Source organism: Ipomoea triloba, chromosome 7 (assembly GCF_003576645.1).
Source record: "Ipomoea triloba cultivar NCNSP0323 chromosome 7, ASM357664v1".
In the NCBI taxonomy this organism is placed as follows: domain Eukaryota; kingdom Viridiplantae; phylum Streptophyta; class Magnoliopsida; order Solanales; family Convolvulaceae; genus Ipomoea; species Ipomoea triloba.
In genome coordinates, this window is record NC_044922.1 from 198,699 (window position 1) to 212,440 (window position 13,742).

The 13,742-nt window shown below is 37.3% G+C and overlaps 3 protein-coding genes across 3 annotated transcripts; 2 read left to right on the top strand and 1 right to left on the bottom strand.

The window, feature by feature from the left end:
• Positions 1 to 434: 434 nt before the first annotated feature.
• LOC116025359 (glycosyltransferase family 92 protein Os08g0121900-like) lies at positions 435 to 2,162 on the bottom strand. Its single transcript, XM_031266570.1, has one exon. The coding sequence runs from the start codon at positions 2,160 to 2,162 to the stop codon at positions 435 to 437; it is 1,728 nt and encodes a 575-aa protein (XP_031122430.1).
• Positions 2,163 to 3,068: 906 nt separating this feature from the next.
• LOC116024765 (protein seele) lies at positions 3,069 to 7,362 on the top strand. Its single transcript, XM_031265756.1, has 9 exons — positions 3,069 to 3,259; positions 3,563 to 3,589; positions 4,113 to 4,192; positions 4,755 to 4,827; positions 4,997 to 5,054; positions 6,356 to 6,407; positions 6,499 to 6,523; positions 6,644 to 6,735; positions 7,067 to 7,362. Exons 1-9 carry the CDS (start codon positions 3,158 to 3,160, stop codon positions 7,101 to 7,103), a joined length of 546 nt encoding a protein of 181 aa, XP_031121616.1. The 5' UTR covers positions 3,069 to 3,157; the 3' UTR covers positions 7,104 to 7,362.
• Positions 7,363 to 8,957: 1,595 nt separating this feature from the next.
• Positions 8,958 to 13,272, top strand: LOC116025675 (MLO-like protein 9). The gene is made up of 15 exons (XM_031266999.1): positions 8,958 to 9,274; positions 9,511 to 9,568; positions 9,695 to 9,918; positions 10,265 to 10,381; positions 10,632 to 10,686; positions 10,800 to 10,888; positions 11,080 to 11,154; positions 11,247 to 11,335; positions 11,485 to 11,534; positions 11,636 to 11,676; positions 11,777 to 11,950; positions 12,098 to 12,133; positions 12,368 to 12,435; positions 12,576 to 12,636; positions 12,811 to 13,272. The coding sequence occupies exons 1-15, from the start codon at positions 9,146 to 9,148 to the stop codon at positions 13,168 to 13,170; spliced, it is 1,626 nt and encodes a 541-aa protein (XP_031122859.1). The 5' UTR covers positions 8,958 to 9,145; the 3' UTR covers positions 13,171 to 13,272.
• The last annotated feature ends 470 nt before the right edge of the window (positions 13,273 to 13,742 follow it).

Below are 13,742 nucleotides of genomic sequence, written 5' to 3' on the forward strand. Positions count from 1 at the left end.
AAAGACATTATGAATAGTAGCAGCTAGCCAAATCAATCATGCTTGCTCGTTGAACTTATAGCTTAATTAGTCAAATAATACAACATCAATAATACAACTAAACAGGCCAGGGTTGAATTTTTGTTTTTCCGATCCTCTTTTGTTTAGTCAACAAATTAATTTGTCCATCCATTACCAAATTAAATGAAATAATGTAGGGTATAGTATCATGTACGTGAATTGATAACAAGTATATAAGCGATGCATATACCAATAAAAAAATCTGTAAAAAGTGAACAAATTTGCTGAAAATGCAAATCTATATATATAAAAACTCATTATGAAAATTGAAGTATTGGTGAGATATTCCTAATAACACCAATGTCATGATAATGCATGCTCATTCTCCTAATCCTAGAAGTTGAAGAGGTTTCAATTCTAACAGTTTTTAAGTTTTAACCGTCATCTTTGCCATGCCATGCCATTTTATAATCTTGTGGAGATTCAACACCAAACCATCTCCTAGTCAGATTTTTCAACCCATCATCATATACTTCACAGAACTTGGTCGGCCAATCCGCCGGTTCCACCGGCGTGTACCCTAGACCGGGGGTCCGGTCGTTGGATTTTGGGTTCAACGGTTGGGTCCAGTCGAAGACGTAAGCCGACACGCGCCGTCTGAACTTCGCCTTGAACTCCGGCCACGCCTGGAACTTATAGTGATTCACCACCAATGTATTTAAGCTCAACTTTTTACTCATGTACCCAGGCTTCAGTATAAAATGGTGGATCACGTTCATCAGCGAGTGATCAATCGCTTCCAATAGAACTATCGATTTGTGCCGAATACGCCCTTCTTTCCGACAATTGTACCCTTGGGTTACGCCCGTTTCCGGGTGGACCGTTTGCCCCGACGGCCCGAATTCCATACACCCGATGTTAACCTGCGCCGGAGTAGTGGAATGATTTCTGAGCTTCGGTAGAAGTGAATGTAACAGCGCTTTCGAGGGCTTGGAGACTTTAGCCCACGCCGGAGAGTACACGAACTCGTCGACGTCGACGTACATGATCCATCTGCAAGAGGTGTTTGCGTAGACTGCGCTGTGCGAGAATCCGGCTTCTTGCGTTTTTGGCCATAGCCAAAAGTATGTGCTTATATCGAACCCTTGTCGAACCAGCGATTCGACGATCTTTTGAAGATCATCGTCGCTGCCGTTATCGTATAATATGAATTTATCGACTCCGATTTTGGAATGGTAGAGAATCCATTCGTTGAGGAACTTTGCCACGTTGCGCACCATGGTGGCGACGCACAATAGCGATTTCCCGTTTTTTGGGGATAAGTTTCGCGGCGCGGTGTAGTACGCGACGGTTGGGACGAGAACCGGGTTGTTGGGTCCAAGAATCTCGAGCGAGACTTTGATTCGTTTTTCTTCTCCCAAGGGGAAGGCCGTTAAATCGGGACGTTTACAGCGGAACACCTCTTGCATTGAGCTGGTAACGACGGTTTTGATGGCGTCATCACCGGCAAAGAACGCGCATTGGAATTCCGTCGGCTCGCGGTTTATTCCTTGGCGGTTGTTCACGCCCTTCACGAACAGGACGACGTCGTCCTCCGTCGCGAGGGAATCGTACACCACGAAATTCCACCGGAGCAGTATCGGCGGCGTCCAATCCATCCTCAGATTGAGAGAAGAAGACTTAACCATCACCGGTTGCTTGTACGGAATTCTCCGTCGAACTCTCCTCGGCAGCTCACACTTAAACATAAACCGGTCCGGAAACGGCAACACCCCTGCCGGAAACGCCGGCGACGTTATTCCCTTATCAAAAAGACACACATAAGGATCATTAACGTCCCAGGCGAGAGGAGTATAGTCCGGGGAGACAAGAACGAGCACCTCCCAATCCGGCAAGAGAACGGCGACCGAAGGAATGGGGAACGTGAGTGACGGAGAGAGTTGAGAAGCCAAACGAGGAGAAAAGACCCAACTCACCTCGAGGCTCTCGGTGATAACATTACTAACGACCATGAAAGAGGCTCCGAAGTTTGTGGTAGTGGTTGCAGGGGGCTGATAGTGATAGACGAGGGCACTGGAAGGGGCATGTGATTGGTAGAGAAGAACGAAGAGGAAAAGGGAAGCGAAAACGAAAAGAAAGAGTGTACGGAGATTTCGGGCCATGGGATTGAGAGAAGAAGAGTTTAGTTAGTTATTGGTAGTTAGAGAAAGGCCGGTAAAAGGGAGTCCCCTAAGCCGCCGCAACGTCGGGGTACTGATTGGGTCGCCATATATGATATACATACATACAGTAGTAGATCACAGTGGTATATACTACGTGTAAGAAGGGTTGGCGATTAGGAACGTGTTTAGTGCATAAGGTTTTGACCGAGTACACTTGAGAATGAGATCTATCAGAGATTAGATTCAGATGGGTTAAGTGACAGAGGTTTTGACACACTTAATACAATTCTTATATCATTGTCAAAATATTATCAGTGTTGTAATATCAAGACACACATATAAATTTACTTGTTCTTATGATTATCATCCTCTTGTCATTCCATTATTTCTTTAATAATTTTGGTGTTAATTAACATTAATACTATCAAATTTAATTGTTATCTTTTTTCTCTAGATATATATAAATCCACAAATCTATATAGAATGTAGTGTAACGTGATTAGCAATCGTTATATCGTATACTATCGACATACAATTTCATTCTTAGTACAAAACAATATTATTTTTAATGTATTATCTAAAATAAATCTATAATACATATATAATATACTAAAATTGGACATATACAATACTACAATAGTCCATAGTTTAATTGGGCCTGTTGGGCGTGACTTAGTGAGGGAACAGAATTGAACCGGGCCTGCGGGTATTCCGTATTAATGTAGATATTAGCCCACCAATACTTGTCTCGGACTCTCGGTATGCGTTTAGCCCAATAAACTCGTTCAGATCTGACGTGTAAAAGACAGAGAAACGAATACATGACGTGTCTATTTTCCATTGGAGAATATAACAAGAAAACCGGTCTGGTGACGTGGTGCGTCTTGCCCACCAATTCTATTCAATTGGAGGACCGAGGACGACTCCCCCCTCCCTCCACGGCTCCACCACCTCCTCCTACTCCTCTGGGAACTCTGATTCCAACGACTCCGGAAATGGCTAAAGCCTCATTGATTTCCCTGGCGATTCTATTAGTCTCCGTCGTGCCTTTCGTCTATTCCATCCAAGATAAATGCGGTGCTTGCACTGCCGTTGCCGTGAGTATTCACCCCCATTGTTTCTAAATTCTTCCACTTGAAGCTCTACATTAATTGTGATTATTATTATTATTATTGTTATTGTTAATGCTAATCAGTGTCGAAATTACTTTGAAAATGGTCTCTTTAATTTATTATGCCTATGTTAGTTTATGACCTTTGAATCAATAGATCTTCGACAGAAAAAACGGGAGAAGAATTGTTCAACATTTTTTTTTTCTTTTTTTGATATATTGGTATTTGAATGCACTGAATTGTGAAGGAAAGTGCTTGCATCTGATCGCATGTTTTACTGAATTGCAGGAAGAGCTGGAGCATGGTTTGATGACTGTAAGGATTTCATGAGCTTTTCATTTCTTTATATTTCCTTCTTCAATCTATGAGCTTTATTCAGTTTTTCGCAAGTTCGTTCATTGTGTCTTGTACTTTTGCTTAAATAAAAATATTTAAGGAATGCAAAGCCCTTAAGCTTGGTGCCCATACTTTCCATAAGCTAGATCATTTTTTAAGGGAATTGGTTTCTTAAGCATTTATTACCTTTGAGGTGTTAGGCTTATAACTTTGAAGTAAGAAGAGGTTTCATCTCATAATATCACAAGGGAGCTTTAGCTTCTGCTATTAGAATGTAGAAATTGAAAATTTACTGCTTAGAGTTGCTAGCCACTGTTGCAGAGAAAATTTGCTATCTTGGTCTTGCATCAGTTTTCAAAACTTCAGCTGGTGAAAAATTAGTTACAGCTCGAGCTAATTTAATTCCTTTTCAATTGAGTCATGCCATGTACTTCAGTTTCAGTTTACCATATTATGTTGCTTGCTATATATAAATATTCAATGATTGGACTTCATCAAACAGGAGAAGCCAAGAAATCATTTAGATATGAGACATCGCTTAGATTCTAAAGGCCAACGTGAAGGGAAGCTTATAGATTACAGGTATAGTTTCTGATTCTTATATTTTTCTGCATTCTGCTCATCATACTTATGTCATTTTTGTGGCAATTATATCAGCTTTGTGGCATGTAATTACTGCTTCCTCAATATAAAGACTGAATAAATGGAAAGGCATTTCTGATTTAGAAAATGTAAAGTAAAAATTTCATTTGTGATGGAGGATTGAGTTTCACTTGAACTTTAAAAATGTAAAGAAAATGAATAGTTCATTCAGTCAAAGCTTTGAATTGATCTTCTGTTCTTCTCTGAGTAAACTAAAAAGAAAAGACATTGACATAGATTTTGCTGCTGAATTCAGTAAAAAAGTTCATATTATGATTCATTAATTGGCAGACTGTTATGCCACTATGTGTTTTAATACCTAACATGTACTCCTTATGTTCCATTTTACTTGTTCTAATTAAACTTATGTCAAAGTTTACTCACTTTGACCATATTACTTTATTTCTGTGTTATGAGGTTTCAATCCTTTCTTAAATCATGGATGAACTTATATATGAGGTTTCAACACAGTAACCGTGTTCTCTGCAATTGAGTTATACAGAGTTAGTGACCTGAGAGTTGTTGAACTCTTGGATGAGCTTTGTGAAAAGATGCAAGATTATACTCTTGAGAAGGTATTCTTTTTCTTTGAATGGGTTTTCTTATGTTTATTTGCAACAGTATAATGCTCCTTTAGACAAAGATGTGATTTTGCAGGGACTGATTGGCTCACTTTGACTGCCTGAGTGTAGGAATGTTCAGTTTTCTTTTCAAGAACTAATGCCAATCTCTCATGTCTGGCAGGTTGATTCAGGCACAAAAGTGTGGACCAAAGTTAATGATTGGGATAAACTTAAAACTAGTAAGAATCACTATTTCATTTGCCACCATCTTCGTATTAAGTTTAGTTACATCTGGTATTTATACTTTTTGTTAACTGCTGATTTCATTTTCACATTTTAGAATTCATAAAGTTTTACTTGCCTCAAGTATAGGTTTCCACTGTTACTCTGATTTACTTGTCGGGATAATGATCCGGTGTAGTTAGTATATCATAGTAAATTTTCTTGTTGTGTCTTCATGGATCAATCTATTTCTCTCTCTCTCTCTCTCTCTGCCTTCCCCCTCCTCCTCTCCATGGCACATTGTGCTTATTCAGGAGGTAGATGTGTAGATCCCAATTTTGGTATTTTTCAGTTGAAATACAGACATACACATAGGACATAGTGCTTCCTTTGATTTTGTGTATGAAACATTTCTAGCTAATATCCTTGGATGGGCAGTTTTGCATAGGATATGGAGGATAAAAAAAATGATGAATTGATTAGGAAAACATATATTTCCTTGTTTGATATACCTCAAATGTATTGAGGTCCCATTGAGGTGTATCTTTAATCTGTCAAATGGCATGTTGTGCTAGAAATTAATATGCCTATCATTTGATCGAATCTGACATGTTACTGAGTATGTCTTCCTATGGGAAACGGAAGATCCTCTCACATTTGTTCTTTCATTTACTGTACACAGAGAGTGCATGGAATATTTTCTAAAAGCATTGGAACTGGGAACATAACAATGGTACTTCCAAAATGCTATGGTTTTCACTTGGTAGGATTAGTTCTTTGATGCTTTGAGGGCAAGCTTAAAATAACCTGAATTTGAGACTGAGCTTTTGTAAGATTGATAGGGCTATTTTCAATTAATAAAATTTCCATGATCTCAGAATGGTCCATTGAGTAAATCAAGTTCTTAGGAGGAAACTTCATGTCTTAATCAAAAGAAATGTGAGGGAGAACGGAATTGGGTGTTGGAGGGACTTGTGATAAAATTTGTATAATTGTATGTGCAATCTCATTTAGAGGACCCTAATGCACATAATGAAGCTATGAAGTGTTGAAAGGCCAACTCAATGTGAATGCTTTAAAAATGCAATTAACTTGAATCATATAATAAACTCAAGTTTCTAGAACCAATGTTTGCATCTGTTAGGGGAAAGTTATTGTTCTCATAAGATATTGCTTGCACATTTTGAATTCTTATATTATGGTGTATACACATTCTGCATCTATGAAGATTAAGAGAGAGAGAGAGAGAGAGAGAGAATGTACTTTGATAGCAGAAATATCTCTAGCTCTTTCTTTAATCTCTCTTTTCCTTTGACAGATAAGCAAGAAGCTCGAGCACACTCCAAAGCAATATCATCTTTCTGTGGGAGGTAAGTCAGAATTAACATACACCTTTCTAATTGGTTTTGTAGTTCCAGCATAACATTCAGAACTTTTAACTTATTTCTACGGTATGCTCAGGTTGCTAGAGGACACTGAAGATGAGGTAGTGAAATCTCATGATTAAACTTTTTACTTCCCTCTGAAATTAGCAGTTTCATTATCTTTGTCATGTTATTGATTTTTATTCCTTTGTTATCAATAACAAATGCTGCTGCTTAAACAGTTGTCTGAACTGATAAAGAAAGGATCTGTCAAAGTAGGAGGTGTAAGCAAGATTTTATGTGAAGACCTCAGCAAAGTTTGCCATGGGAAAAGGTAATTACAAAAAGTAACTACAAATAATTTATTATATCATGTTATAAACCACAATTAATTCATTTCATGATATCTGATCTTGTGCACATTTGGTAACGCTATACAAACTGTGCCTTAGCCTATTTATTAAGCCAATAGTAATCCATAGTAAGTGGAAGCTGATTGTGTGTTATTCTCAGAACCATAATCACAATCCTTAACCATAGGCTCTTACAAAATGGGCCACTGTTACTGGATGATGTATGAAGTTTGGGACGAAATAAGATTAAAGATCTTTCAGATTATGTTTAGGCTTAATGATTATGCTTAATTTCTACTGTATTGGTTTCAGCAAAGAAGATGAAGATGATAGAGATGGAGAGCTTTGAGTGGACGACAGAAATATTTGATTGGTCTTCCAGCTGCAGCTAGCGAGAGCGGTACGGTGCAAAACTACCGATCAAGATAGGTCAAAGTTACACTAAATTTGTCATTCTTCTTCTTCTGTGTGTGTGCGTACCATTGGACATTATATATATTGTCCTGATTTATGTATCGATCTCTTCTGTATACTTAATTAACCGCCAACAACATATATACTAAACATTTTTGCAGTATAAATGCCATATTGAGAACATTTGCTGTCCATAATGCATGCCACCGTTTATCTTGTTACCTACGAGTACTTAATTGATATAGCTGACGATTTAATAAATATGGTGATGTCTTGATCCATGTTTGCCAAACAATCAGAGCCCCATGTCATTGCCTTCTCGCTGTTGAAGTTTTTTTACGTGTGGTTAAGTTAAAATATATTATATTGATCCCATTTCTCCCAGCCTAATTAATTTAAAATATTTAATCAAATTAACAGTCATAATTTATAAAAAGGAATGACTCACTCAAATTAAACTCGCAGAATCAAAAGTTTAACTTTAGGCTACAATTGGCACTTAAACATAGACGCCGGCCAAAGATTACGATATGTCGATATACCTCAACAAATCCCTGCATGCATGCGAACAAGCAATTAAGGCCTCTTTTGGATCAAAACATGTCATTGTCTTTGGTGTTACGTCGGCAACAACTAAGTATTTAGAGTGCATATATACGAGCTTCATATTTGTACGGGAAGATCAGAGAATCTCTTTGTCCTTTACCCGTTATCCGTTTTAAGTGTCCAATATATCAATCTCTTTGCCTTACTACGAAGAATCCGAATCCACTTTGACACAACTCAAATTGGAAGTATACCTCACAAATATTTGTATCACAAAAAAACCACTTACTATGTCATTTTTGCTATCTTTTTCAATAAGTAATGTTGTAATGGTCCAAGAGGTGATGTCTAAAGGGAGACATCAAACCCCTTATATAGTATATGTGCAGTTCTGGTTTGCCTTCATTTTTGGCTACAGGTGTGTACTCCTATCGGATGTCAGTGATCTTCATATGCGTAATTAAAGCATTATGTCTTTGGTACATGAGATCTAAGTAGCTTCGATGGTTAGCGTTTGTGTTGTTATCCCATAGGGTGTAAGTTTGAATATATCTTGTTGGCTACACATCTTTAGTTTAGCATTTTATTCATTCCTTTTGGTCACCATGATTATTCAATTGTTATTATTATGAAGATGATGAACTGCATGTGCAGGCAAATTTTGCTTCAAATACTAAATTTGATTTCCATATAAGTACCTCCAAATGTCCATGGAAGATGACTACAAAATTAAAGGGTATTAGACATAAGGTATTGAGGTACAATAGTATCATAGCTATCAAGCGGGATTCAACAAATTTTATTTGAAATAATGATGTCATATATATAATTGGTTAGATAATTGTGTAATCAAGAACCATGTACTAGTTGGATTACTTGCCCATTTTATTGTGCCTTAATAACACAAGTAAACATCTAGCTAGCGTCCATCTAAAACACCATATTCTAGTTTCATGAATTGAATCACATTGTCTTAACTCTTAATCTAATAAGTATGCTTGATAAAAATAAAAATGTGAGAAAAAATTCAATTGCATAATAATAAAAATAACGTGTAGCTGTTTAGGAGCCAAAAAAAGAGGGAATTTTTAGTTCGGTTATACCTGAAATCCCAAGTTGCGCGCATTTCCACCAAGAAGTTAGTTGAAGGTGTTGGAAATGACAAGTGGAAGCTAAGAAGCTTGGTGGAGCGTAGAATTCTACTCTCCTAGTCGTAGCTAGAACAGAATATAAGGAAATGCAGGTTTGCAATGGAGTTTGGCCCAATCCAGAGCCACCACCCCTCTGCACTTTTGGCTGCGCCTAAGGTGTTTGATTATTATCCAAAAGTGCAGCACCCGTCCCGTCCCCTTGGGAAGGTGGTGGTCCTCTTGGATTGAGGAATAGGCCGATAATTTTAGGATCAGGGAATAGGAAAAGGAACAAATTATAATGTCAGGAGGAGGAGGAGCTTCTGAAAGGTCGCTAGACCAGACACCCACATGGGCAGTCGCATTGGTCTGTGTAGTCATCATTATTATTTCTATACTCTTGGAGAAATTTCTTCATTCAGTTGGATCGGTGATATTTCTCTTTCCCTTCAACCCTCCAATCTTTCTTATTATTATTCTTGTTGCTGTTGTAGATGATTTGTTTGTTTTGTCTCCTACTTTAATTTTCTATTTCTGAATGCAAGCAATTCTTAATTGATACTTGGCCACTTTGGAATGATATGATATGATATGATATTGGTGTAGATCAGAGTTGATATTTTATTCTTTAATTTGTTGATCAATTGCATTCATGTTTCAATTCAGACTTTCGAGAGAAAACGAAAGAGAGCACTGTATGAAGCTTTGCAGAAGATTAAGGGTGGTAAGACTGACACTAAAACCAACCTTTTAATTTGCATTTGCTGCTGCAGCATTAACATTAACTAAAGAAGAATATATGGTTTTCCTTCCTTCCTAATTTATTATTATTATTCTTGCATATATGCAGAGCTCATGGTTCTGGGATTTATTTCCCTCCTCTTAACATTCGGTCAGAATTACATTGCTAAGATTTGCATTCCTGCAAGTGCTGCCAACACTATGTTGCCATGCCCTGCTAAGTATGCTACACGCGAAGATGGAGGGGGACACGAAGACGGACACCATCGAAGGCTTCTGTGGTATGAGCATAGACTTTTATTAGATGACAGTTCGCCCCAAGGGTGCAAGCCTGTGAGTGCCATCTACTGTTATTATTTCACTCCTTGCAAATTTAATTTGTGTACTTAAACTATATATCTTAGACTACTTTAGTAGCCCTAGTCCTAGTCCTGCCTCAAAAATCACTCTTAGCTTACTGCTCTGTCCTCTGTGTGAGGCAATGCAGCTGAGGGAGAAAAAAAACTGCTTCACTTCCAACATTATTCCATTAGCCATTTAATTTGTTATTGCAAAATATGACTTGGCTTTCAACTTTTTCATGGGACATTGTAATTATGCCCAAAATCCCCCTTCAAATTCAATTATATTCTATCATGCATGCTAATTAACCATATATGCAACTTTGTATTTACTGCAGGGCTATGAACCATTAATATCTATCCACGGATTGCACCAGCTACACATTTTCATATTTTTTCTAGCAGTCTTCCATGTCATCTTTAGTGTGACAACCATGATGCTTGGAAGGATGAAGGTAGGATTATATTTGGCAGTTCCTTTTCAATCTACCTGCCTGCCTGCCTGCTGGTTTAATACCAAAATTTCATGGCTTCAATCGATCATCTCCAAATCTTCATTGGGATCAACTTTAATTTCTTTCTTAAGGATACTAGCAAGCTTAATTAGCTTGGATCGAATGCACCTGGTTTTGTGTGCAACTGTACTGTATGTTATTTATTCTAGAATCAATATTTAACTTCATTCTCATATATAAACATATGCAGATCCGAGGATGGAAGGAATGGGAAGAAGAAATTACTTCTGGAAAAACTTCATATGGTATTACTTTAATTTTTTTCTAACGATATATTGTTAGCTACAAGGCTTTTCCTACATCTACCTCAAAACTAGGCTCATGTGGATGATAACATGCATGCTGATCTTGCATGCAGATCCTTCAAAAATCAGGTTTACAAAGGAAATTTCTTTTATTAGGGAAAACACCAGATTTATGCCACACACACCGGTTCTTTTCTACATGGTATGTATGTTGTAAGAGAAATTTAAACTTGGATCACTTGTTTGGCACGCATGCATGCATTTAGTAATCAGATCTGATGTAGTCGTCTGATATATTATAATTTGACTGACTGTTGCATATATAGTCCAAATAGCTAGCTAGCACGCATGAACTTGGCTTAATTAATTGACAGTTTAATTTTCAAATTTCAGGCTTGTTTTTTCCGGCAATTTTATAGGTCTGTTTGTAAAACTGACTACTTAGCCATGCGCCATGGATTTGTTACAGTAAGATATATTTCTAAAGCTAGTTAGCAATATTAGAAGAAGTTTGGTACGTAGTTGTAATATAATGCTCGCTATTTATTTATGATGGTCAGGTCCATTTAGCACCTGGAAGCAATTTCAATTTTCAAAAGTACATAAAAAGATCTATGGAAGACGACTTCAAGGTTGTCGTCGGAATCAAGTATGCATGCTTCCTCCTTCGTTCATTTTTTATTTGATCTCTCTCTCTCATCAAATTTTTACAGACAGATTGATATTCTTTGTTATGCTCTTGTTTTGATGTGTCTCACTCACTGTGAGTTTGTTTAATTAATTTTTTTTTTCTTCCAGTTTTTTGTTATGGTTGTCTGCAGTGCTGTATTTGCTGATGAATGTGAATGGTAGGAGACTGACTGACTTTGATGTTTCTTAACTTACTGTTCTCTCTCAATTCGATCGATCAGACCTCCCCCCTATTGACAAATGTACACTTTGGTTTCAGGATGGCAATTAATGTTATGGCTATCTATACTACCTTTCATTGTAAGAATTTGAATTTCTGTCACGGTATATACATTTTAATGTTAATTGAAAGAAACTAACTGAGGTGATGTGAATGATATATGGGATGCAATGGTTAAAGACACTGTTAGTAGTTGGTACAAAGCTTCAAGCAATTATAACACAAATGGCGCTTGAGATTGAAGAAAGGCATGCTGTAGTTCAGGGCATACCACTGGTGCAAGTCTCAGACAGATATTTTTGGTTTAGCAAACCAAAGTTAGTCCTTCATCTTATCCATCTCACCCTTTTTCAGGTACCTATGCCAATTTCTTTCTTAATTACTTTAATTTCTTAATTGCAAACCAATTATTTACCATATGAAAATAAGTCTCAACTAACATATATTCATTCATTCTAACATTATACTAATTAATTTTTTCTTTCACTGCACCTTGAACAGAATGCGTTTGACATAACATATTTCCTCTGGAATTCGGTAATGAATTGAATTATACTCTATTCCTGGCCTCTTTCTCTTAGCTTGCTTGCTTGCTTGCATAATTTTCTTTTCTTCATGTATGTATAGTAAACAAAATAACATATATATATGCTTTCATTCCTACTGAACTGCATGCATATATGCTTCCTTCCATACCTATGCTTCCTTCCATACCATTCCATTCCATTCAATTCCGGCTGGCCTGGCCTGGCCTGTTGTTATTGTGCGCAGTATGAGTTTGGATCAGATTCTTGCTTTCACGAAAGCTTCCATCTCGCCATGGCCAGAGTGGCATTCGGGTAACTGCTATAACTTCATTCCACCATATATATATATAGGAACCAACTCATATCATTTAAACTAACTGTGGTATATATATATTTATATGATGATCTGATCTGATCTGATTTAAAATGTACTGGCCTGGCTGGGTGGATAGGATTGGGGTACAGTTCATGTGCAGCTACATTACGCTTCCACTATATGCGCTCGTCACCCAGGTAATACATACTCCATCTTTAATTTAATTTTCCAGCTGACCGGATCTGATCTGTTAGTTTTATTTATATGCATGCTGTCTTTAATTTAATGAAGCCTGCCTAGCTAAAGGAAAGAATTGAAGATGAACATACACAGGCACTTAGCTTCATTCTGTGATTTTAATTATATTCCAGATGGGTTCTAGTATGAAGCAGTCCATTTTTGATGAACAAACTTCAAAAGCCCTGATGAAGTGGCGCAATAAGGCGAAGCACAAGAACCACCACCACCACCACCATGTGACGAGGGAGCATGGATCCATCAAAGTAAGGAAGTTGGGAGGCAGCAAAAGCTCAGGTCATTTACCAGACGCCGCGGCAGCTGGGAAATCGTCGTCCATAGATGATGCCTCTTCTGCTTCTGGACACACCATAGAAATTCACGAGGATCATCAGGAGGGAAATAATGATGATCATTCTAATGTCGTTGTCGATGACGACGATAATGGAAACTCCATGCCCACCAACAATAATACCTCCTTAATTGATTCATAATGTTCCTTCTCAATGATCTGTTCAAATGGTCATACATACAAGCATTAATTGTATTGCATGACTGCAAATTTTCAATATACATTATTCCTTTTTCCTCTCCTATCCTAGCTTTCATTTCACCTACTCCATCTCCAACTACATGCTATACATACACTTCCATCCATATATATATAAAATGACAAGATTAAAATAATTGCGCCATGAGATCAAGCCTTCAACAGGTTGAGAAAGTATAGATAAACAGATACTACAACTTAATAGAGTCAATAGTACTAAAAAAGAAAATTTAAAATAATTGAATTCAAGTCATCACAGCTAGGTGTAATTTAATTTGCTAACAAATTAAAATTCTCTTTAAGAAACCCCTTTATTAGGGAGAACTAGCATGCATGTATATAACCTAACATTTGACTATTCGGCTGCCTGTACAGTGTCTTGCAACATACATTAGGATTTAAGAAGATGAGATGGCAAAAAATAAATCTTTTGTGGAAACCCATTGGTCATCATAACTTAGAGGGTTATTAGGGCAAGACAACATCGATATCCCATCTTCATAACACTCAGCATCC

Excerpts from the sequence above, each read along its gene's own strand:
- LOC116025675 (XM_031266999.1), top strand. The coding sequence starts at position 9,146 with ATGTCAGGAGGAGGAGGAGCTTCTGAAAGGTCGCTAGACCAGACACCC. Across the intron at positions 11,677-11,776 it reads TATCTATACTACCTTTCATT|ACACTGTTAGTAGTTGGTAC; the intron begins GTAAGAATTTGA and ends CAATGGTTAAAG. Across the intron at positions 12,436-12,575 it reads ATGGCCAGAGTGGCATTCGG|GATTGGGGTACAGTTCATGT; the intron begins GTAACTGCTATA and ends CTGGGTGGATAG.
- LOC116025359 (XM_031266570.1), bottom strand. The coding sequence starts at position 2,162 with ATGGCCCGAAATCTCCGTACACTCTTTCTTTTCGTTTTCGCTTCCCTT.
- LOC116024765 (XM_031265756.1), top strand. The coding sequence starts at position 3,158 with ATGGCTAAAGCCTCATTGATTTCCCTGGCGATTCTATTAGTCTCCGTC. Across the intron at positions 4,828-4,996 it reads AAGATTATACTCTTGAGAAG|GTTGATTCAGGCACAAAAGT; the intron begins GTATTCTTTTTC and ends CATGTCTGGCAG. Across the intron at positions 5,055-6,355 it reads TTGGGATAAACTTAAAACTA|ATAAGCAAGAAGCTCGAGCA; the intron begins GTAAGAATCACT and ends TTCCTTTGACAG.